Source organism: Fundulus heteroclitus, unplaced genomic scaffold, assembly GCF_011125445.2.
Source record: "Fundulus heteroclitus isolate FHET01 unplaced genomic scaffold, MU-UCD_Fhet_4.1 scaffold_390, whole genome shotgun sequence".
Lineage (NCBI taxonomy): Eukaryota > Metazoa > Chordata > Actinopteri > Cyprinodontiformes > Fundulidae > Fundulus > Fundulus heteroclitus.
In genome coordinates, this window is record NW_023396804.1 from 49,048 (window position 1) to 74,200 (window position 25,153).

Genomic DNA, 25,153 nt, shown 5'->3' on the forward strand with positions numbered 1-25,153 from the left:
CTTACAGCCACTGGGCAGCCGAGGCTCACCACGCCGAGAGAGAAGAGCTTTCTACCGACACACTGCTTTCAGACATGTGCTGGCTTTACGCTAAGAGGAATAAGATATCTAATCTATCTTCATTACAAGATATCTAATGTCAATGTTTGGTTTATTCATTATTGTTCGCTACAAGTAAACCGATTTAAGCCTTGCTCCAAAAGTTATAAGGTTCGGGCTTGGCTTGGAAAATGTTTTAATAATGTCGAAAAATGGTATTTGTCATCAATTAATTTTGTTTAATGGTATATTTCAATATAAAATTAAGCGACGAAGGCTATTCAAATTCTCAAATCCTTCAAAGACTCCTTCTAATGCGGTCGACAAACGTGTCCTTCTTTTGTAGAATTTAAACGATGGGTCCGGTGTGTCCTTCACTGCTAATCCTATCCTATAATTCATTGTAGGTTGTAGAGAACGTTTTATCCAGAAACAGCAATGGTGACGGGGACTGAAAAGCTGTGAATAAAGTTGACTATATTACGTTTTTTATGGCATAAAAGTAAATTTTTTAAAGTTTTTAGGCGAGAAGTTAGCTTTCTAAAACCTGAATATGTGCCAGGGTAGTTGGCACATCGCTTGAATTACAAAAATGCTCAAGAGTGATCGGACTGCAGCCAGATCCTGTTGTCAGTTTACAGCCACTGGGCAGCCGAGGCTCACCACGCCGAGAGAGAAGAGCTTTCTACCGACACACTGCTTTCAGACATGTACTGGCTTTACACTATAAGGAATAAGATATCTAATCTTATCTATCTTCATTACAAGATATCTAATGTCAATGTTTGGTTTGTTCATTATTGTTCGCTACAAGTAAACCGATTTAAGCCTTGCTCCGAAAGTTATACGGTTCGGGCTTGGCTTGGAAAATGTTTTAATAATGTCGAAAAATGGTATTTGTCATCGATTAATTTTGTTTAATGGTATATTTCAATATAAAATTAAGCGACGAAGGCTATCCAAATTCTCAAATCCTTCAAAGACTCCTTCTAATGCGGTCGACAAACGTGTCCTTCTTTTGTAGAATTTAAACGATGGGTCCGGAGTGTCCTTCACTGCTAATCCTATCCTATAATTCATTGTAGGTTGTAGAGAACGTTTTATCCAGAAACAGCAATGGTGACGGGGACTGAAAAGCTGTGAATAAAGTTGACTATATTACGTTTTTTTATGGCATAAAAGTAAATTTTAAAAAGTTTTTAGGCGAGAAGTTGGCTTTCTAAAACCGGAATATGTGCTCGGTTAGTTGGCACATCGCTTGAATTAAAAAAACCGCGTGATCGGACTGCAGCCAGATCCTGTTGTCAGCTTACAGCCACTGGGCAGCCGAGGCTCACCACGCCGAGAGAGAAGAGCTTTCTACCGACACACTGCTTTCAGACATGTGCTAGCTTTACACTATAAGGAATAAGATATCTAATCTTATCTATCTTCATTACAAGATATATAATGTCAATGTTCGGTTTATTCATTATTATTTGCTACAATAAACTGATTTAAACCTTCCTCCCAAAGTTATAGGGTTAGTGCTTAGCTTGGAATTAATTAATTTGTATTAATTTATTATTATTGATTTGGAAAAAGGGTATTTGTCATCAATTAGTTTTGTTTTGTGGTATATTTTAATATGAAATTAAACATTTGGCTGATTAATAAATTAGGATATTATAACAGTTGATGAAACAACATTTTAAATAAAAGATTTGTGGCCATAATGAATATATAAATGGGAAAGTAAAAAATATGTGCAGTCATGTACAGTGGAGACAACAGGATTAACGTTTTGCTCCAATATTCTCTTCTGGCGGCTCATGAAGGACCCAGCCCAAGCAGACCAGGTCCTTTGAAGGATGCAGCCCCTGAATTCAGACATATATATACTGTATATATATATATATATATATATATATATATATATATATATATATATATATATATATATATATATATATATATATATATATATATATATATATATATATATATATATACTGTATATATATACTGTATTTATATGTGATTATAGATCTAAAATAAAGTGATAAAACAACAGCACAACACACCCATCCATTCTGAATCCCTAGCATATGGGCATAAAACTATCATGGTGGCCAATGGAGGAACCAGACATTTAGATGCCCCACATGCTACTAAACACAACAACACAAAATACTAACCCTGGCTCATCATCTGGCATGTGGGGCCTGCAGATGTATGGTTCCAGCATTAGTAACCATGACAGCTGTAAGCACCACATGCCAGGCAATAACACAAAAAGCTCAACTAGGGGCATTACCTGGCATGTGGGGAATACAGATATAATGGTAGTAAATGGAGGAACCAGACATCTGTATTTCCCACATGACCTGCAGAGGCACTAAACACCAACCCATTCTCATTGCCTGGCATGCAGGGTTTGAAGCTCTTATTCTAAAACTCACCCAGTTTCATTGCCTGGCCTATGGGGTGTACTCATGTCTGGAGCCAACACTGAGGCACAATAACATCTGTACACCCCATATGCCAGGCCACAGCAAGACACGCCCACCCAGGCTCAAACATTGTAACACAATAACACACATACCAAGCAACAGCGAAAACATTCACCCAGGCTCATTGTCTGACACGTGGAGCATTTAGCTGTGTGGTTCTAGTATTAGTGACCATGACAACTGTAAGCCCCACATGCAAGACAACAGCACAAAACACCCATCCAGGCTCAATCCTTAGTATGTGGGCATAAAAATATGATGGTGGCCAACGGAGGAACCAGACATTTAGATGCCCCACATGCTACTAAACACAACAACACAAAATACCAAACCTGACCAACACTCATCATCTGGCATGTGGGGCCTGCAGATGTATGGTTCCAGCATTAGTAACCATGACAGCTGTAAGCACCACATGCCAGGCAATAACACAAAAAGCTCAACTAGGGGCATTACCTGGCATGTGGGGAATACAGATATAATGGTAGTAAATGGAGGAACCAGACATCTGTATTTCCCACATGACCTGCAAAGGCACTAAATACCAACCCATTCTCATTGCCTGGCATGTAGGGTTTGAAGTTCTTATTCTAAAATTAGTTCCCATGACAGCTAAAAACCCTAAACACCAAGCAATTGTCAGAAATGCCCCTACAAGGCTATTGCCTGTTATATAAGGTTTAAAGATGTCTGATTCCAATATTAATGTCATGTTTTGTTGGTGTTTGTATTTTGATTTTCTTTGTCTTCGTTTGATAATTATTTAATGCTAGGTCTAGCCTTATCTGGTTCTGTTCTCTCTTCATTATTGTATGCAAGGTGTTGCCATATATGTGCTTTTATTACGCTATTTATTGTGTAGTGTATTCCTTTAGTTCATTCTTTTGTGTTCTTTTGTAATCCTTTGACATGTATGTTGTTTCTTACTAGATCCTCGTTTGACATTTTCCTCAGGATTTCTTGTTCAGCTCCATTCAGGATTATTTACCCTTTTCCGTCCTCTTCACCATTCTTTTACTTTGTCTCAGCCACTTTACACATCCCCTGAATGTTCAGCATTTTCTCTCCTTCAGCTGCAGCTCATCTATCCTTATCAGTCCTTCTATTTTGCCTGTCATGTCTCCTCTCTTCCTCAGAGTATACTTACCGCTTTCTTTTGCACTCCAAGTGATCCTACTGTAAATATGCCTGTTTCCTTGTTTCTGTCCAGTCCTTTGTAAAAGCTCTGTTCTCCTTCTGCCAGATTGGAAGTTTATGTATTTTTACAATTTTCATCAAAACCACTTCAACACAACGCTCCTCCCAAGTACCTGTCAGCAAGTTGGTCCAGCTTTTCCTCCTCTCACGACGACACAGGAATCAAGTCAGAACTTGGATCAAGCAGACAGAAGCTTCAAGAAGTCCAACATCAGTATGGATATTGATGAGCAGCTCCTCAAAGGTCTTAGTTCACTATTTGAGATTAGATGTGGCTATTCATTCTGAGTTGTCTGGGTGAATGGATATCTTTCCTTCCTGCTGCTGAGAATCTGTCCAGTGCTTCTCTACCTGCTGCCTAGGGTCTGTCTAATGTCTCTGCTTTCAGGGGTCCAGTTGACGCCTGCCGCTGCTTCATCCTCGCACCACAAACACCGTTGACACCATAAGACATTCATGGTGAGGAGGATCAAATGGTCTGGAACTTTCCTTTCTGACCGTCCATATCAGCAGAGCTGTCCATGCTCTGCCAAGTTCTCTGCTTTTGATCAGACCCATTGATCTACTGCATGAGAGCCCAAGACTTCGTGTCGCTTCATAGTGTCAACTTATCGTCACCCCAGACTCCACTCCTCAGTGCTCCAGAGTTCATTCATTGTCGCCTCAGAGCCCAACAATCTAGACACAATCTGCACTCCTGGCTCAGTCATGATCTTCGTCTTTACCGTCTACCTTCATGGCTCAGTCATCATCATCTTTACCGTCTACCTTCATGGCTCAGTCATCATCATCATCTTCCTTGCCATGTTCTTCGTCTTCTTTGCCATCTATACTCCTTGCTCAGTCACGGTCTTTGCCTTCCACAGTCCTAACTCTGCCATCTTTGTTACCTTCTAAACTCACGGTCATTCCATGTTGATCACTGCCATCCATATATCTGGACCTGTCATCACCATCAACATTCCCAGGTCGGTCCCCCCCAGGTCTGTACCTCTTGTTAAATCTTCATCTTCACACCAGCGTTCTTTTCCTGATCTAAGTTCTTCAAGGGGTAACCGCTTTGTTGTACTGATTAAAAGTTCTCAGACGAGGGTGTCCAATTCGGACCACCTCATATCTAGTGCTCTAGCGAAGGGACTACTGGTTTTCTCCTCCCTCTCCAGGGCTCCATGGAGGAATCTACCAGCTTTCAGGCCATGCTCCATGGCATCGTGGAGGTATCTACAGTCTTCCACCCCACTCTCCATGGCTCCATTGAGGGATCCACCAGCTTCCACGCTGCTATCCAGGGCTGCATCAAGGGATCTCCAGGTCTTCCAGTTGCCCTCCAGAGCTCCACCACGGTGTCCTGTCTGGGGTTCAATCCTCCATAGCCCAGCGTCACATTCCAGTTTCTGTGCCCAGGTTCTAGCCCCCTGACCTTTTTGCTAAGTTGCTCTTTGTTGTTCTGTTCTAGTCCTCCTTCCAAGGTCCCCTCCAATGGCCCAGATTTTATTAGTTTTATTTTCATAGACTCACTAAGGGCACCTATGATTTGATCTTATGCCGGGCATACACTGTACGATATATTCAATCGTGGTACTCATATACAGCTCAAACTGTATGACGAAACAGCAGGCTTTAAAAGTTCACAGCTCTCCATCTCTGTTGTTACACTGTGTGGCCCGACGCTCGGATGCGACCTAAATGCCCACACAGTGCGTTCAAAAACCACATGTCGGATTTAGCCCCGTAGAGAGATGGCGCTGCTCGGACTCGTCTACCGGGAATCCAAATGTCAGCAGTAGAAGAAGAAAAAGGCGGAAGTGTGGAAGCTCACTGTTAAATATGAGGCTTACCAGAACGAAACGCGCTACCTTGGCAATTCTACAAGTTACTCCTCTGTAGTTTGACTCCATGTCACACGTACCGCGGTCATGCTTCTCCCGCTCCTATGTTTTCGTTTGAGAATAGGAAGAAGAATATACCTGTTTGCACGTACGCAGTGCGCGAGGTCGGGGGAAATCGGCTCGAAGACGGTCGTAACTCCGCTTCAACAGCAGGACGCGATCACGATCACTCACAATCACTCACAATCACTCACGAGGGCCGACTGAATTTCAAACATGTTTGATTTTCAACTGACCTTCCTATTCCTGATCGGTAGGTGGTTCAATTCAATTTAATTCAATTTTATTTATATACCGCCAATTCATGAAACATGTCATCTCAAGGCACTTTACAAAGTCAAGTTTAGTCATATTATACATATTGGTGGAACAATTTCCTATAGTCCCGACGTGGGAAGAAAAACTCCCCATTAACGGGAAGGAAAACCTCCAGCAGAACCGGGCTCAGTATGAACGGTCATCTGCCTCGACCGACTGGGGGTTACAGAAGACAGAGCAGAAACACAGCAAGAGAGACAAACAAGCACAGAAGAACACATTAATCCAGTAATCTGTCATATATTAAATGGTAATAGCTGTCCAAAGCTGTCTTCCCTGGATAATGTCTTAGATAACAGAACGCCAGACCAGATGTACCTACTATGAAGAAAAAAAAGAGAGAGAACAAAAAGCAGAAATGACGACAAGCAATGCATAATTGAAGAACAGTAGAACTTAATAGAGTGAGAAAAATAGACCCTGATGTCCTCCAGCAGCCTAAGCCCATAGAAGAACAACCCCATAGGTAGGTCAGGGCAACATAAGCCACTCTAGTTATAAGCTTTGTCAAAAAGGAAAGTTTTAAGATTAGTCTTAAAAGTAGACAGGGTGTCTGCCTCACGGACAAAAACTGGGAGTTGGTTCCACAGGAGAGGAGCCTGATAGAGAGATGTTGAGAGGCTAATCGCCCCTTGGTAGCCCTTGTATACTAAACTACGCAGGACGCACGATCAAGCTGAAACTCGGCCCGATCAAAAGAATTCTCGTACGACTGAAGAATCAGCCCGAAAAGCGCAAAAACTCGTACAGTGTATGCCCGGCTTTGAGGTGGTGGTGGGGGTAAAGTCATGATTCACTGGTGTGTATGTTTTAGTTTTTCCCTTACCTTTTCCTACGTTAAACATGACAATTGGTAACCATGACGATTTTACACCGCATATTTCAGGCAAGGCCACAAAACTGCCTTCCAGGCTCAATGGCAGCATGTGAGGAAATACAGATGTCTGGTTCCAGCATGGGTCAGCTGCAACATCTGTATATCCCACATGCTCACCAATGGTAACAAATAAACTCTCACACAGCCTAAATACGCAGCATGTGGGGCTTACAGATGTCTGGTTCCAGCATTGTTCACCAAGACATCGGTATGCTCCATCAGCTAGGCTAGTGGATCTCTACAAGCCATCCTCACACAAACCCACAACACAAACTCCATCCAACTCCATCAAGTGCTGGTGATGCTGTCTGACGAGCCTGCGAGACAGACTCTGTGTTCACTGACCTTCACCTGCTGCTCTGACTGACTGCCAGACGCTCCGGTAGCTGCCTGTGACACCACTGCTTCACTCACCATGCCACCACTCATGCTCTCTGGTGGCCCTTTCTGATGTAGCGGCTTCCTGAAAGTCAACATTTCTGACACCATCATCCATCTGTCTGCCTGTGGATTAAATAATGTCCCATTCAGACCATGTCTACTGGGTGCCGACTTGGTGAAGATTTGGTGGAAATGTTTGGTCAGTGAATGTAGCTGTGTTGATTATTTCCAGACTTCTGGTTGGAAACCTGCCGTGTAGATTTTAGCAGGTAGTGTTTTAACCGGATGACTCCAGGTGGCCCTCAGGCCTTTTTAAAGGGCTTGCAGAGGGCTTTGCCGACAGACGAGAAGAACCTTTTCAGGATGGGTTCCTTGGCTGTCTTCAGGATTTTCTCTTTGCAAACAGCAAGTACAGCCTCCTCTACGTTTGAGTCCTTATGGCCCATTATCAAAAGAAGGTTTGTGTGTGAGCAGCCAGTCTTTTTACAGGAGGCTCTCAAGATGTCAGCGCTGAGCTTATTCAGGCTACTTTGGTTCTTCTTAAAATCTCCTCCCTCCACCTCAGCACAGAGTTTCTCAGACAGCCTCTTGGTGATTTCTTGAAACTTTGTGTATTTGCACCTCATCTTTGATTTAGTAACAGCCTGTATAACCAGTGCATGAACCAGCAGGCTGATGAATGACTGCTGCTCCTCCTTCTCTGAGCCTGAATCCATGGGCAGCGGCTCATCAACCTGTGTGGTAGCCTCTGGTGCCGGCTTAACTTCTCTTTCCTTTCTATTCATTACTTGATGAATCTGCTCCTCTGACACAGATTTTTGAACCTCTGTAACATCCGTCTCCTGCTCTCTCAGTTCCTCTTTAACAGCCAGTAACTCCTCTGGTGAAACTCTCTTGTATCGTCCCTCACTGTATTTTTGAAGGAACCTTTGCATCCTGACTCCAACTCCTCTGTTCTGCTGTTTTGCTGTAGCTGTAGCAACTCTATCCTTCAAGCCTCCATTTTCACAGATGAATTCGTCCACCATTTTCAACTCTGACTCCTTTTCCTAAGAGATTAAATAATTACCATAATCATTTCGGAAATATTATCAGATATAAATTAATCTTACATCTAAAGTTCTGATTCCTTTCCCTAATAAACTAAAATATTTACCTCATTCATCTCTGAAAGCTCCCCACAGAGGAATTCATCCACCATTTTCAACTCTGACTCCTTTTCCTAAGAGATAAAACAATTTACCTCAATCCGTTCAGAAATATTATCAGATATAAATTAATCCACCATCTAAAGCTCTGATTCCTTTCCAAAACAAAAATATTTACCTCATTCATCTCTGAAAGCTCCTCACAGATGAATTCATCCACCATCTTCAACTCTGACACCATTTCCTAAGAAATAAAACAATTTAACTAAATGATTTCAGAAATATTATCAGCTATAAATTCATCCACCATCTAAAGCTCTGATTCCATCTCTTTAAAGTTAAAATAATTTACCTTGTTCATCTCTGCTGGTGCCTCTTCAAGTTCTGGTTCCTTTGGGGTGACCGGTAGCACCTCGTACCGTCCATGGTGGTACCTACTGCAGGACTTCCTGGAGCTCTGAGGACGCTTTTTCTTCTGTGGATTGTGGATGTCTTTGACTTCTCCTAGTTCCTCAGAGATAAATCTGTCCACCATCTTTAACTCCAACATCTTTTTCTAAGAGATACAATTATTTAACTAAATCATTTCAGAAATGTCATCAGATATAAATTCATCCACCATCTAGAGCTCTGATTCCAGTCCTTTAAAAACAAAAATAATTTACCTCATTCATCTCTGCTGGTGCCTCTTCAAGTTCTGCTTCCTTTGGGGTGACCGGTAGCACCTCGTACCGTCCATGGCGGTACCTACTGCAGGACTTCCTAGAGCTCTGAGGACGCTTTTTCTTCTGTGGACTATGGACGTCTTTGACCTCTCCTAGTTCCTCAGAGATAAATCTGTCCACCATCTTTAACTCTGACTCCTTTTCCTAGGAGATTAAATAATTTACCTCAATCAATTCAGAAATATTATCAGATATAAATTCATCCAACATGTAAAGCTCTGATTCCATCTCTTTAAAGTTAAATTAATTTACCTCGTTCATCTCTGCTGCTGCCTCTTCAAGTTCTGGTTCCTCTGGGATTGTCGGTAGCACCTGGTACCGTCCATGGTGGAGAAGCTCTCCTGTCTGCTGCTCCTTGAGGGCATTTTGCTGGCCTTCAGCAGCTTTTCGCAGCAGCCTCTGCTGACGTTCTTCATTTCTCATCTCTAACAGCTCCTTTATCAATGTCACTGCAAGTGGAACCATTGAATCCACCGTGTCCTTCTCAGAGATTTGCAGGACGAAGGAAGCTGCTGGATCATTCATGCAGCAGAGGGAAGATCTCACTTTTCCTTTGACATGTTTAACAAATGACTTGTTAAACTTGTCAAAGTTCTTCGGGGGAGTCGTTCCTTCAACCCAAAGGACGTCTGCAAATGATCTTAGCACTGAGTCGCCCAAAACGGTTTCCACGTCCAAAGATCTGAGGCGTCCTTTGTAGATTTTACGCAGAACGAAGGCGGTACATTTCTCCTCTAGCTTCAACAGCAGCTCCTTTACCTTGGACTTGGTGTCACCATCAAGTTGTCCTGAGGCCAAATCCATGCTCTGCTTCAAGGAGATGGACAAAATGAAATCTTGGATTGTTGGTGTGATCATGTCCACAGTAATAACTGGGACTCTTGGAGCCTTTGAACTGGTGGAGGCGTTCATAGCTTCTCCGTTTGCGCTGGTTCTTAAAGCAAACTCTGGGATTTTCTATCGATGGCAAACTATCACAAACTATCGCTAACTGGTTTTCTCTCACGAAACACGTCTGTCTCTCACAAGGAAAGTATCAGAAGGAAAGAAAATCTGCGTTACAGGGTCTACTAAGGCAGAGCAGCTGCTGTGATGTCATAAGCATCAGAGGAGCTGCTGTGATGTCATAAGCATCAAAGAAGCTGCTGTCATCAGAAGTTCCACCAGGAACGCCATCAGCATAGCAACCGTTGCTAGGGCCGTCTCCAGCCTTCCAGTGTGCAGCACAGGGAAAAAGTGTCTAAATTAAAGGATTTAAAGTTAAAAAGGTTCAGGGTTTTAGGATCAGCTGCGGCCCCTGCAGCTCCCCTCAGTAAACATCTCTACTGTCTTCATGTTTTAGCGGGACGGAAAGATTTAACTGCTGCTTTGAGACACAGCAACAGCAGAGCTCCCTCTAAGCTCCGCGCCTGCGCAGTGGCGCACGGCATCTGGATTCAGCGCGCACAGCAAATCTATGCTGCGCAGTAAATAACATCCAAGCTGAAAATAATAATAAACCAAGTTATTGTGTAACTTTCAGCAGCTCTGGTGAGACGGTGTTCCACGGCCCGCTCTGTGAGCGCCAGGTGCTGATCGGAGCTCACCGCTGATTGGTGGGTGGGGCTGACGTCTTTATAGTTGGGCAGGTTGCGGTGTGCGTCTTTGTTCTGGGCTCCGTTTCAGAAAGAATGGCCGATCTACGCTGATTAGAAAGCTGCTGCTCTGAGTAGTTCTACCTCACTGTGTCATACTCAGCGTTTCCGGGTTCAGAACAGGTGATATCAGTCAGGTAACTAAACACAGCGTCCGATCAACCAGGAGGTGAAGGCGAGCAGGAGCATGAAAAAAGTCCTCCTGAACGCAGATAAGGTGATTCAGCATGAAAACGGCAGGAAACAAGAAGCCTGGAAGTGGAATTTCCCACCAGTGGAGTTAGAAACCTTTACTGAAGGCATATGGAGAATATTAAACCATGAGAAAACGGCAGGAAACAGGTTACTGTATTCTATTCACTGTTTTACTGTAATTCTATTACAGCTTTTCTGTAATTTTATTGCACCTTTGCTCTAATTATATTAGGTTAATTATATTACAGTTTTATTAGATGAAATGTTTAATGTAATAAAATTAAAGTAGTCCTGTAATAGAAATACAATAAAATAATTTGGTATTGCTAGCTGATGAAATAAAATGTCAGTTTGGAACTTTCTGTACCAAACTCTCCAATTTTATACAAAAAAAATACAAAAACATTTTTAAAATTGTTTTATTGACAATTTAAAACCAACAAACTGCAGCATAACAACAAAAACATGTCTTACAACAACAACATTTACTTTTCACAATAACTGATCTCAAAACATTGCGATTGATAATAAATACATAACCCACATGATATTATATTAAACTTTTTATTTTTACACATACATTTATTATATTATAATATAAGTGTATATTATCATATACTCTTAAATATATTATTTTTACACTTACATATGACACTTAGCCTTCACAATAAAAGGTATAAAAGGGTAAACATTTCCAAACTATCAAACAAAGGCACAAGAACAAGGTTTTATAGTCTTTCATGAAACCTTCAGTCAAAATGCTAAATATCTTTATCCTTATAAAGGAAGAAAGGGATCCAACACAGTCAAGCTTTAAAATTGGAGGTTAAAACTTAGTGAAGACCCAAACAAAGCCAACATAAGTATTGAGTAGGGCCTGTTCCTGAACACCACCAGACACCATCAAGGGGTCGATAGAAGATAAGCAAAGGAAAAATGTTTTATTAACACATGATATTTTCATTAAATGTAACCGCATTAATGTCAGTTTAAGAAAGACAGGATGAGAAGGACAGATTTGGTGGACGGACAATCCTTCTCTGACCTTCCCTTATTGTAGCTGTCTCCCTGTCCTTCTGTTAGAAATGGACAGGATAGACAAGGAAAAAGACAAAGTGAGAGAGACAGAAAGACACACAGAGACAAACAGGGACAGAGAAAGACAGACATAGAGAAAGAGAGAGACAGACAAACTGGGATAAAGACAGTCAGAGTGAGAGAGACAGAAAGACACACAGAGACAAATAGGGACAGAGAAAGACAGACATAGAGAAAGAGAGAGACAGACAAACTGGGATAACGACAGTCAGAGTGAGAGAGACAGACAGAAAAACAGGGCCAGAGACTCTCAAAGAGAGAGAGAGAGAAAGACTGAGAGGGGGACAGACTGTTTTTTCTTCATCTGTCCTCCTGTTCATGTCATGGACAGGAGGACAGATGAAGAAAACAGATTGTGTGTAAATGTGTAATTTGACCTTTTTAGAAGTTCCCCTGATAGTCCATCAGCTTGCAAAGCAGAGTGGAGACATGTGGCTTCACCGCTGCCTGTTTCCTTTGCTCCAGCCGTCCTGTCTTTGATTTGTTTTTGATTTTACTTTTCCTTTTGCAGCTTTTGTTCCCCTTTCTGGATTAAGGCCCATGAATGGTCTAAAAACAGATGGGGGATATATAGCTCAGTGTTCAAAAGACCCATTTCTACATCTATATATTACATATATTCTTACATAAGGATTAGTGAATTTGTTCTCACCTTTGGATAAACTCTAGTGTACATGTTGCCTCCTCTGGATACTCAAGGTTAAAAACAGAAAACTGCAAAAAGTGCAGCGAGACCAGCCTGGAAGTTAGGCTGTGTGTCCTCACAAACAACTTCACCCTCAATGCTTATCATCCACTGATGAAGGCTATTGGTGTCTACTGAAAAAAACAATCTTCACTGATATTTTTCATTTTAATTTAATGATCAGGGGCTTTGTTTCTCCAGTTTTCTATTTCTATGTGTTACCAGGTAAGTACATTTAATAATATTCAGACTATTCAGAACTCCACAGACAGGGACTACAGAAACAGCTGATGTGCCGTCCCTCTGCTTATGGACACAATGAGATGATGTGTCCACTGTCTATAGAGATATTTCTAGGGACAGCAGACAGAGAGAGGGATGGCAGATACATCCCTACATCAGTGACATAGAGACGTATCTGCTACTCCTCAGGCACATCTTCTGTCTCTGTCCACATGCTATGTCTGCAGACACCATGTATTTCCCACCCTTCTGACTATAGATGTAGGGCTAGCAGATACTGAAGATGTCAATTTCTCTCTGGACCTTCCATCCATGTGTCTATAGACAGAAGACTGGAAGATACAGACACACTGAAGAGTATATTGTGCATATGCTACTTACCAAGGTCAATGAGTCGTGGACTTGGCAGCAGATTGTGTGTTCCTTCAAGATCTGCAGCTGTAGCTCACCTCTAAAAACATCACAAGGTCAGACAAAATCGTAGATTAATGGCACATCTGACTTTTGTATTCTTCCATCTGCATAAAGCAGAAGTCCATCCTGATCTTCTGGGAAATGTGCGAGGAGAAGCTGGCAACCATGATCCTAACCTCTTCATAAGCTGACAATCTATTTTTAATGTGTTCATTTGTTGGTTTGTTCCTAAAGAAGTCAATAAGGAGAGAGGGCCACAATCCTCCATTGCACCGTTGAGTTGATTTTGTACATTAACACCAGTAGGTTCTTCAAAATGAGAAGTGAGGTGCTTCTGCACAAACAAGTATGGCCACTTGTATTTAATTTCTTCAATAGGAGTTTCCTGTGTGTCATTTATATGCTCTCTTTGTAAATAACAGGTTTCTTTCATTAAAGCCCAGACATCAACTCTGTCTGCTCCACTGTGGCCGTACTGGTGATAAATGTTTAGCAAAGTCTGTCTTTTGTCTTCTAATATATCATCACTCTCTGAAAGCGGTGGCTCAGGTTGCCCTCTGGTGCCTCCATAAGTCACTGCTGGTCCTCTGCTCTTTGTCATCTCAGCATTTTCTGAAATGCCTCTTGAATGTCGTCAGCCTGCTGTCAGTGTGTTGTTTCTATTTACATGTTCAACCCGTGTTTTCATTTGTTTCAGTGAGGAGTAGCATCCCACTTCATAATGGATCCTGGGTTGTCATAATCTGCAAAACTCTTTGGATATTGTTTGACTAGTTTAAGAGTTTAGTCATATTCTTTTGATTTTTCCTCATTTCATCAACTAGAATTCTGATCATTTTTCTACCAACAGGTGGGAGTTGGTCTTTTCCCACTTGCTCCTGCAGTTCACACATCATTTGGCATTTGGTCCCAGGGAATCTGAAATGTCTCTGGTCAACTTGAAGGAGCTGATGAAGAGGTTGGTGGATTCACAATGTCCAAACCAGTGGAGGATGAAGGTGGACTTCTTAGTGGAATATTGTCACAAACATTATTCCCCCAACTGAAAGAGTAATTACATTTTCTTTAGTATTTCATTTTTTTCTTGTATAGCAAAGAACATTTTCTGAACTTTTACCACAACAGTACTAAAAACAATATGAACAACAGCAACAAAGCAGTCATTAAAACTGACCAAATGTATTGTTATGAACCTGTCTTGAAGTTGTCAAGCAGTTTGGGAGGAAGAACATGTGACAGGTCTGCTCCAGGAGCTCCTTCAACGTATTTTACATCCTCAATGGTTTCTACGCCCCAGCTAACAAGCCTCTCCACCAGCTTCTCCATCTTCACTTGAGGAAGTCCAGGAAGGGCTTTAGTAACAGCCATCTGAATTTCCTCCGCAGAAACTGCTGACATTATTCTAGAGAAGGAAAAGAGTGGTGAAGAGCAAGCACTGACAAACCACACAGTTTATACATGGGTAATGGATAGTAATCCAAGAGTTCTTCCTGAATAACATAGCACAGCATTTTTGGTGGTTTTTGGTAAGGCCTTGATCACTGAGTGTTACAGAGCTGTAGCATTGTGTTAAGAAGTAAACAGAGTTTTCTTTAAGTATAATGGCTTTGATTTCTCCAAAGACAATGCCTTCCTCACATTGATCCTCCACAAGAAACATATTTTTCTTCTACGTTGTCCCTTTGACTTTTGCTTCATGTGAAATCAGACCAGGCTGGCAGTCTAGACTGGCAAGAGCATCTCTGATGTCATCATTGTAATCAGCCAGATCAAAATCAGTTCCCCTTTCAACAATTACAGTAGGTGGCAACAGGCTGCCAGCACTTCAGGAAGCCTGAAGGAGCCGATGCCTTTCAGCCAGAGTTGAGCACAAGTTCTTAAAGTTATCCAGTTTTCTTGCACACTGTTGGAAATATGTATGTTTGCTTTCAGATCTAAGTGTCCACAAGTGAATGAGTGGCCCAGATTTACAAGTCAGCTCTGGATAATGAAGGACATAGTGGTGCTTTGGCCTCAGAGAATGGTCAGGAAACAGTTTCTTTCTATAGTACAAGTAGTCCTCTGTCATCACTTTTAGGTAGGCAGTCTGACCTGATGAAATAGCCGCTGCACAGATGAACTCCTCCATTTATCGTAGCTGTAGAACAAGCTGCCACACATGGTTCCTCAGCTGAGCTTTTTATTTTGTCTCCAATTAGGACAGGCAGCAGTCTGAGGAAACACCAGTTCTGAGCTGCATGTCCTGCAAGTTTTTCTCTGCTGGGGTTGACTTCAGGTGGCTTATCATGTGCATCATTTCCAAGGTACCTGAACTGATCAATTCTTCTGTTCAGGTCCACATATGTAAATTGTTTCTCAACGTTTACAAGATGTTTGATGTAGAGGGCCAAATCATAGGAAACAATGCCTTCAAGAAGATCATGAGCAATGCATGGGGGCAAGCCAGGGTTGCACACATGGACTTTTGCTAGCTCATTGAACAGTGAGTCAAACTTGATTTAAAGGTCCAATTGTCTGCTAAACTGAGGTAGACTGCGAGGAGTTTGTGTTTTTTTCTTGCCTGAGCCCAAAGGGATTAACGTCCTCAAATGAGTCCTGATACAGAATCAAGCCAACAGACACTGGGTCAGTTTTGAGCAAAGCATTCTGGGTGATTAAATTGCCATCCTTGATATCCTTATTTTATTTATTTATTTATCTTTTTATTTGATAGGGACAAGTAGGTTTCATGAATCATGTCATACACTACAACATTTTTGCTAAGGCTAATTCTCAATGCCTGTCCCCAGTTAGGATTTTACACAAAACACAGTGACTGTACACAAGACACAACAGAACAAATTACACACTAAAACATCACAGATACAAGATCAGGTTGTTAAAGATTATCAATGTTCACATATCTTACCTTTCAATAAAAAAGTCTTTAAGTTTATATTTAAAAAGGACCCAGTTTGACTCTCCCTTCAGTTCTGCAGGTAATGTATTCCATGTTTTGGCACCTTGGACAGTGAAAGCTGATTGTCCGAAGGAAGTTTTGCGTCTGGGTACTTGACAGTTTCCACTGTGAGCTCCTCTTGTGACTGAGCCCACAGCTCTGAGAGGAACTACACAGTCACTCAAAGCCTCAGGGGCCTGATCATGCAAGCATTTGTGAACCAGTTTTAGCTGAGCAAATTTGACAAAGTTCTCAATATTTAGCATTTTTAAATTGTTCAGACTAACACAGTGAAGGGACCTGGTTGGTTTTTTTATCTAAGATTTTTATAGCTCTATTGTATGTCATCTGAAAAAAGCTTGATAGTGGTGCTTGTGGCCTGTGACCAAGAACTAATGCAGTAACTTAGATGTGAAAAGATCATGGAGTGCACAAAACTGTGAGCAGCGTGAAATGGTAGATAATCTCTAATCAGTTTGAATGTGTATAAATTTGCTTTTGTTACTCTGGACACTTTTTTTTACATGGCTGTCAAATTTCAATTGTGAGTCAAGCATTAGTCCTAGATACTTGATTTCTGAGACCTGCTGGATTCTAGCTCCATTTATCTGTAAATTTAATTCCTCAGATATGGGCTTGGTCCTAGAAGAGAAACAGACAGACATAATTTTTTTAACATTCAGAGACAGCCCTACATTATGGAACCACACTGACACAGTTTGTAGATGTCCTGACAGTTAGGGTCAGGACCTTCCACTGCCTGAAAAGCTCGCTGTCGCCATAGTTCTTGCTGTCTCGTCAACGTTAAGTAATGACACGGGTTCATTGTTGTGTGCGCGCGCCAGAGCGCTTTCTGGTTTAGAGGAGGAGCGAGTGATGCGTTCAGAGCATGTGGGAAAAACTAAACTCACAGTGAATTAAATACAGCAGCTCAATCGTTCCATGAAAATTTACACGCGATGGTCGTGATAAAGTCATTTTAACTATCGCGTGGAGGAAAACTTGAGATACATCAAGTATACTCGATATATCGCCCACCCCTGAACTGGCTCATGTCGTGTATTTCTTGGAACCCTTCAATAACAGTTTGAATTACAGATGAAGGAAGCAACATTTCTACCTGCATCTTTAAATAAAAGTGTGCCAGATTTTGAAGAAACAAGTTCTCATCTGTATTTTCTGCATTACCATCAAACTGCTCTATCATGGCATCGTTTGAAGGTTCATCATTACATCTATCACCTGAATGACCCATCACAGTTGTAACATGTGAGCTCTCCTCACTATGACCTTCACTTTTATCGCTTTTCTGGACAATGTCTTCAAGCAGATTATGTCCTGTTCTTCTTTTGTGACATCTTGATAAATGTGATGTGAATGTAGACAAAGTCGTAAAGGTTCAGGTGCACTGTTTAAATGGACAACTTACTCTTGTACCTTCCTCTAAATGAGCTTTTAAATGTGAAAATAAACTAACTGAATCATCACAATGCACATCACAATATTCAACATGACAGTTAAAAATAGTGTAGACTGAATCCATAGCTGCTTGTTGCTGCTTATGAAACCTGTATTAATGAGATTTGAAAGCATTGAAGTTTTTGAACACCATGCTACAGCTTGTTATTCCACATCTAAAACTGACATTTGGCAGGTTTCTGTGAAATTTAATGTGCCTCAAATATGAAAAAAGAGTTTTATGTGGGCAAAACTGACAGGTAATTATCCTGAAATTAAAACTTATTTTAGTCCAGGGTGCACATTCAAAGAGTTCCAGGGTAAAAAATAAATCCGATTTGGTATTTTTTTTTTTATGACTGCCACAACCTAAAAAAAATATTTTTGTCTCAAATAAGGTAGCAGCAACTGGTTATTAAAATTTAAGAACGCAGATAAATTATTTTTTGCACATAGATATATGATGGACTTACAGCGGGACAGCTAAAGCTCTGACATCAAACCATTTGAGTGAGATGCTTACTCTAACAACGAGTTAGATGTAGGATAGGTGCACAGAAAATTATATATTTGTCCGTCCGTCCGTTGTCTTCCGCTTATCCGGGGTCGGGTCGCGGGGGTAGCAGCTTCAGTAGGGAGGCCCAGACGTCCCTCTCCCCAGCCACTTGGGCCAGCTCCTCAGGAGGAATCCCAAGGCGTTCCCAGGCCAGCCGGGAGACATAGTCCCTCCAGCGTGTCCTGGGTCTTCCCCTGGGCCTTCTCCCGGTGGGACGTGCCCGGAACACCTCTCCAGGGAGGCGTCCAGGAGGCATCCTGACCAGATGCCCGAGCCACCTCAACTGGCTCCTCTCGACGTGGAGGAGCAGCGGCTCTACTCTGAGTCCTCCCCGGATGACTGAGCTCCTCACCCTATCTCTAAGGGAGAGCCCAGACACACTACGGAGAAAACTCATTTCAGCCGCTTGTATCCGGGATCTCGTTCTTTCGGTCACAACCCAAAGCTCGTGACCATAGATGAGGGTAGGAACGTAGATCGACCGGTAAATCGAGAGCTTCGGCTTTTGGCTCAGCTCTCTCTTCACCACAACGGATCGGTACAGCGCCCGCTTCACAGCAGACGCTGCACCAATCCGCCTGTCGATCTCCCGCTCCATCTTCCCCTCATTCGTGAACAAGACCCCAAGATACTTGAACTCCTCCACTAGGGGCAGCACATCCTCCCCAACCCGGAGAAGGCACTCTACCCTTTTCTGGTTCAAGACCATGGTCTCGGATTTGGAGGCACTGATTTTCATCCTGGCCGCTTCGCACTCGGCTGCGAACCGCTCCAGTGAGAGCTGTAGATCACGCCCTGATGAAGCCAATAGGACCACGTCATCCGCGAATAGCAGAGACGCAATCCTAAGGCCACCAAAACGGATCCCCTCAACACCTTGGCTGCGCCTAGAAATTCTGTCCATAAAAGTTATGAACAGAATCGGTGACAAAGGGCAGCCTTGGCGGAGTCCAACTCTCACCGGAAACGAGTCCGACTTACTGCCGGCAATGCGGACCAGACTCTGACACCGGTCGTAAAGAGACCTGACAGCCCTTATTAAAGGGTCCGGTACTCCATACTCCCGGAGTACCCCCCACAGGATCCCCCGGGGGACACGGTCGAATGCCTTCTCCAGATCCACAAAGCACATGTAGACTGGTTGGGCAAACTCCCATGCCCCCTCAAGAATCCTGCTGAGGGTGTAGAGCTGGTCCAGTGTTCCACGGCCAGGACGAAAACCACACTGCTCTTCCTGAATCCGAGATTCGACTATCCGATGGACCCTCCTTTCCAGAACCCCTGAATAGACCTTACCAGGGAGGCTTAAGAGTGTGATTCCTCTGTAGTTGGAACACACCCTCCGGTCCCCCTTTTTAAATTATATATTTATTCAGATTAAATGCTAAGTACAGCAAGATGCAATAGTTTTTCATTGGTGGATGTCGCACATGGCAGCTACATTTGATTAAGAGTAACGGCAGCATGAGGATGAATCTAGTCCGCCATCATGAAATAATGTTTGGGTAGTTGCCTGAACATAAATGTAAAAATGTTAATTATTTTAGAAAAGAATGATTACAAAAAAAATTTAAACAAATACAGTAAAAACTAACATTCAGCTTTCTGGATGAGGCTCACTTAAAAACTTTTATTGTCGTCTCAGACACAGTATGCCAGAGTTAGGCACAGAATATTACAGTTTGCGGTTGTCACAGACATTTCAGACAGAAAGTGAAGTATTAACCGCAATAACACTATAAATATTAATTTCAGCTAAATATGTAACCATCGGCATATTCTCTGTAAAAAATAAATGTCAAACGGAGCTAAAAAGCACTTATGGTGCTCATGATGCTAGCTTAAAAATAACTGAGGATAACTTTAGCAAAAGAAATGTGATAAATGCATGAGAAGCTCAGTATCATCACATAACATGTATTTTTGTCCACTAATTGACACAAAACTGCAAAAAGTACATAACCAGAGAAAGTCCTTGTTCGTCCGTGTCTAACCCACGAACATTGGTTCCTGCAGGTAAATATCCCACAATGCGGCTGTATATTTAAATTTTACAGTACAGTTATGTACGTGATCCACCGGTCCAATCAAATTCAATATTCTTTCTGTTTTACAGCTAAGAGCTGTATTTTTAAAACCCAGCCTCCAGGCTGTATTCTCATGATGTAGTTTTTACAGCAATTCCTTACAGTGTAGTTCTGTTATTAATCGTGTGGGTCTCTGACTATGGAACATTGTAACAGTAACATTCCTGACAGCGCCACTTCAAGCTGCCTCTGAAAGATTTTCTGCGTCTCCTCCGTTATTAAAAAGCTGCCGTTGGCATAAAAACGGAGAGCAGCACAAAGAAATTGTTCAGAACTGAGAGCGTTCCCTCATTGTGTTAGAAAAGCGATGTGCGAGCTGAGAATAATTAAATAAATCATCTGACGACCCCAAAGAGCTTTCCACTGGTCAGTCATTCACCCATTCATGCCCACATTCACACCCTGATGGTGGTGTGCTACATTGTAGCCACAGCTGCCCTGGAGCAGACTGACAGAAGAGAGGTTGCCACATGCTGGGGCTAAATCTCACTGCAGAAAATGGAAATTATTTTAAAATTTAGGGGGAACATTGAGCAGCACTCTGGCTCCTGTTGAAGCTGAGTTTGTTCTGAACTTAGCAGAAAAATAAAATATGAGCTTTTATCTGGCTCTGAAATGGCAGGTGCAGAAATAAACAAGTAGTGGTTGTTAAATAGTTAAATAGTTGTTGTTCAGAGGGACAGAGGACAATAAGCGCGCTTTCATCAGGAGGTTTTCTTCCTCCTTCAGGCAGAGAGCTGCAGTGATTGGTGGAGGAGAAACAGGTTTTTATCCTGATGCTGCAGTAAGAGCAGAGCTGAGCTGCTCCTCTAAAACCATTCTGTCATTATTCATGAAATCAGAGCAAATTAAGAACAGATAAGACAACAAAATAGTTGCAGAACCACTCTTTATTCATCCAGGATGTTTCCTTCAATCATTTCCAGGTGAGAATTACTGCAGTGAAACAAAAACTGGAGGAAAAGGAATCAATTGGCCTAAGAGGATGAAAGAAACCATAAATATTACTAAACTATAATAACAGTAAATATAAATACTGTTTCAGACAGCCGCCGCTGTCTGAAGCAGCAGACAGCGGCGGCTCTCCGGCGGCGGAGACAGCGGCGGCTCTCCGGCGACGGAGGCAGCAGCCGCGGCGGCGGAGGCAGCAGCCGCGGCGGCCCGTGTAGCGGAGAGCCGCCGCTGTCTGCTGTCTCCGCCGCCGTCTGGAGCAGCACCCGCTTCCTGCTGCTCCAGACAGCGGCGGCTCTCCGGCCAGTGTAACGATCGCCACCTCCCCTCCGCCCGTTCACGGGCGCTAGTACGTCTGTGTTTACGCTGCAATGTCGCCGACACCCCCACCCATTTTAACAAGACAAAAACACCTAAATAATCCGTAGTGAGTGATGTTTTTTTAACCTACCGGGCGGGTCTTCCTCTCTGCTTTCTGCTGTTACACAAACATGTCTGAACATCCATCCATCCATCCATTTTCTGACCGCTTAATCCCTCATGGCGTCGCGGGCGTTGCTGGAGCCTTTTTCCTGATATAAAATAATTGCAGCCGTCCAGTGGTTTCAGGGGCTTTCGTGCTCTCTTGTCCGTACTGGCCTGCCGTGTTTATAAAGCAGCTGTGTCGCGGTACGAAACCCTTGGCCAGCATTTCACAGACTCGCTCCGTCCCTTCAGGCTTTTGCTGTGTGGATCTGGCAATCTGATACCATCAACCATCAACTTACTCTTAAAACGATCTTGTGATACGTTATCTAAAGAAGAAAAATACCTGGAGAACTCGTCATTTCGTCAAATGGCGTGCCAACCAATATGGCCGCCACGCAAGGGGTTCTGGGTAACGGAGTCACGTGGTTGCAAGGGGTCTATTATCACCTGTGTCTGCCCATGGAGTTTTGTCTTTTGTTTGTGACAGAGAGGGAGACATAGGGGCCGATATTTTCTGTTGACCGCAAAGTAACAACTCAATAACCAAAGTATCTTTTTAGTCAAAAACATCCGTACGGCTTCGAAGCGATTCTGGTCCACTATCCGGCGTCTCAGGAGGGGGAAGCAGTGCAGTACCAACACTGTTTACAGTGGGGGTGGTGTGCTGCTGACCTCGACTCGGGACGTCTTGTTTCGGTGGGCGGAATACTTCGAAGACCTCCTTAATCCCACCAACACGTCTTCCATTGAGGAAGCAGAGCCTGAGGACTCTGGGTCGGGTTCTCCCATCTCTGGTGCTGAGGTTGCCGAGGTTGTTAAAAAGCTCATCGGTGGCAAGGCCCCAGGGGTGGATGAGATTCGCCCTGAGTACCTTAAGGCTCTGGATGTTGTGGGGCTGCGTTGGTTAACACAGCTCTGCAGCATTGCGTGGACATCGGGGGCAGTTCCCCTGGATTGGCAGACTGGGGTTGTGGTCCCCCTATTTAAAAAGGGGGACCGGAGGGTGTGTTCCAACTACAGAGGATTCACACACTTAAGCCTCCCTGGTAAGGTCTATTCAGGGGTTCTGGAAAGGAGGGTCCGTCAGATAGTTGAATCTCGGATTCAGGAAGAGCAGTGTGGTTTTCGTACTGGCCGTGGAACACTGGATCACCTCTATACCCTCAGCAAGATCCTGGAGGGGGCATGGGAGTTTGCCCAACCAGTCTACATGTGTTTTGTGGATCTGGAGAGTGCATTCGACCATTTCCCTCGAGGGATCCTGTGGGGGGTAGTCCGGGAGTATGGAGTACCGGACCCTTTAATAAGGGCTGTCAGGTCTCTGTACGACCGGTGTCAGAGTCTGGTCCGCATTGCCGGCAGTAAGTTGAACTGGTTATCGGTGAGAGTTGGACTCCGCCAAGGTTGCCCTTTGTCACCGATTCTGTTCATAACTTTTATAGACAGAATTTTTAGGCGCAGCCAAGATGTTGAGGGGATCCATTTTTGTGGCCTTAGGATTACGTCTCTGCTATTCAAGAATGACGTGGTCCTATTGGCTTCATCAGGGCGTGATCTACAGCTCTCACTAGAGCGGTTCGCAGCCGAGTGCGAAGCGGCCGGGATGAAAATCAGTGCGTCGTTGTGGTGAAGAGAGAGCTGAGCCAAAAGGTGAAGCTCTCGATTCACCGGTCGATCTACGTTCCTACCCTCATCTATGGTAACGAGCTTTGGGTCGCTACCATAGATGAGTATTAACTGTGCGATAACCCGTGCAATAATCCTGAAAGAAGTGACTTCTGCTGCTATCAATAACTGTAACCACAACTGTTATAACTTTGGGCAATAACTAATGTGCAATTAATCTATTTAATGCACTGCTATAACTTGTGCAATAATCCATGTCCCATTCGCCCAAAAGACCCGGCCCGCCAGTAGTCCAGGGGATACTGGCGGGCGCATATTCTGAGACCCCCGCTCCCCGATTACTTTTACAATCTGTTATCTATCTTCAAGACTCCCAACATCCGGTCTCAGCTCTTATTGATTCAGGCTTTGAGCAAAGCCTTATTGATCCAGTCTTGGTTAATAGACTCCGCATACCTGTTCGTTTGTTACCATCCCCAGTCTCAGTTGTTGCTTTGGATGGCAGTCCCCTAGCCACCATTACCCATCAGACACTTCCACTTAAATTTATTTCTTCCGGTGATCATCATGAGAACCTTTCTTCTTTTGTTTTTCTCACTAAACACTCTCCTGTTGTTTTGGGTTACTCATCGTTGGCGGCCCACAACCCTCACATTAATTGGAGGGAGTCACGAATAGAAACATGGAGCTCCAGTTGTCTGGCGTTGTGTCTCCAGTCAGCCCTTCCCCGTTCTTCGATTGGTCCTGCCTCCCCTGAGGTTCCTCCTGATCTGTCCTTAGTTCCACCCGAGTATCTTCATCTCCGACGTTTTTAGCAAAGACTTAGCTCTAAGCCTTCCACCTCATCGTCCCTATGACTGTTCCATAGATCTCCTTCCAGGGGCCCCCCTGCCGTCAGCCCGTCTTTATGAACTGTCTCAGTCGGAACAGGGAGCCATGGAGAAATATATAGCTGAGTCATTGAAAACAGGCATTGTTCGCCCATCATCCTCTCCTGTTGGGGCAGGTTTTTTCTTTGTTCAAAAAAAAGATAAAACACTTCGTCCTTGCATAGATTACAGAGGCCTTAATCAGATAACCATTAAAAACAAATACTCTTTACCCCTTCTGGCTTCAGCTTTTGAAACTGTACACGGAGCCACCATCTTCACCAAGTTGGACCTCCGCAACGCTTACCATTTGGTCCGTATAAGGGAGGGAGATGAATGGAATGGTCATGCCTTTCGGTTTAACAAACGCCCCAGCCGTCTTCCAAGCCCTCATAAATGATGTACTCAGAGACTTCATTAATCATTTTGTGTTTGTTTATTTAGACGACATCCTCATTTTCTCCAAAGACCCCAAACAACACTAACAGCACGTACGCCAGGTCCTCCAGCGGCTCCTAGAGAACCATTTATATGTTAAGGCAGAGAAATGTGAGTTCCACCGTGAGTCCATAAGTTTCCTTGGCTTCATCTTTTAGGGTGGACAGGTGAAGACCGATCCAGCCAAAGTCAAGGCTGTGGAGGACTGGCCCACACCCAAGACCCGAAAAGAACTCCAACGTTTACTTAGTTTCGCCAATTTTTATAGAGTGTTTATCAAGGACTTTAGTGTCCTTGTCTTGCCCCTTTCGGCCCTCACTTCCACCAAGACAACCTTCGCTTGGACCCCTGCAGCCGATCAGGCTTTTAATTTCTTCAAGGAGAGGTTCACACAAGCCCCCATCCTGACATACCCAGATCCGTCGGC

The 25,153-nt window shown here is 43.3% G+C and overlaps 2 protein-coding genes and 1 long non-coding RNA gene across 3 annotated transcripts in view; all 3 read right to left on the minus strand.

Moving 5' to 3' along the window:
* Positions 1-2,062: 2,062 nt before the first annotated feature.
* LOC118560160 overlaps positions 2,063-25,153 on the minus strand; it is a 61,964-nt gene continuing 38,873 nt past the window's right edge. The window contains exon 2 of the long non-coding RNA XR_004929133.1: positions 2,063-4,460. This is a non-coding gene — a long non-coding RNA (uncharacterized LOC118560160). The remainder of the gene's footprint in view (positions 4,461-25,153) is intronic.
* On the minus strand, positions 6,786-8,589 carry LOC118560156. Its single transcript, XM_036130914.1, has 2 exons — positions 8,520-8,589; positions 6,786-8,242 (listed from the first exon to the last, which is right to left on the minus strand). Exons 1-2 carry the CDS (start codon positions 8,580-8,582, stop codon positions 7,496-7,498), a joined length of 810 nt encoding a protein of 269 aa, XP_035986807.1. The 5' UTR covers positions 8,583-8,589; the 3' UTR covers positions 6,786-7,495.
* LOC118560155 lies at positions 8,582-10,006 on the minus strand. The gene is made up of 2 exons (XM_036130912.1): positions 9,319-10,006; positions 8,582-9,210 (listed from the first exon to the last, which is right to left on the minus strand). The coding sequence occupies exons 1-2, from the start codon at positions 9,976-9,978 to the stop codon at positions 8,986-8,988; spliced, it is 885 nt and encodes a 294-aa protein (XP_035986805.1). The 5' UTR covers positions 9,979-10,006; the 3' UTR covers positions 8,582-8,985.

Bases quoted from the DNA above. Each gene is read 5' to 3' on its own strand.
- LOC118560156 (XM_036130914.1), bottom strand. From the start codon at position 8,582: ATGGTGTCAGAGTTGAAGATGGTGGATGAATTCATCTGTGAGGAGCTT. The intron at 8,243-8,519 runs GTAAATATTTTT...TTAATCTCTTAG, and splicing joins AGCTTTCAGAGATGAATGAG to GAAAAGGAGTCAGAGTTGAA.
- LOC118560155 (XM_036130912.1), bottom strand. From the start codon at position 9,978: ATGAACGCCTCCACCAGTTCAAAGGCTCCAAGAGTCCCAGTTATTACT. The intron at 9,211-9,318 runs GTAAATTAATTT...TTAATCTCCTAG, and splicing joins CAGCAGCAGAGATGAACGAG to GAAAAGGAGTCAGAGTTAAA.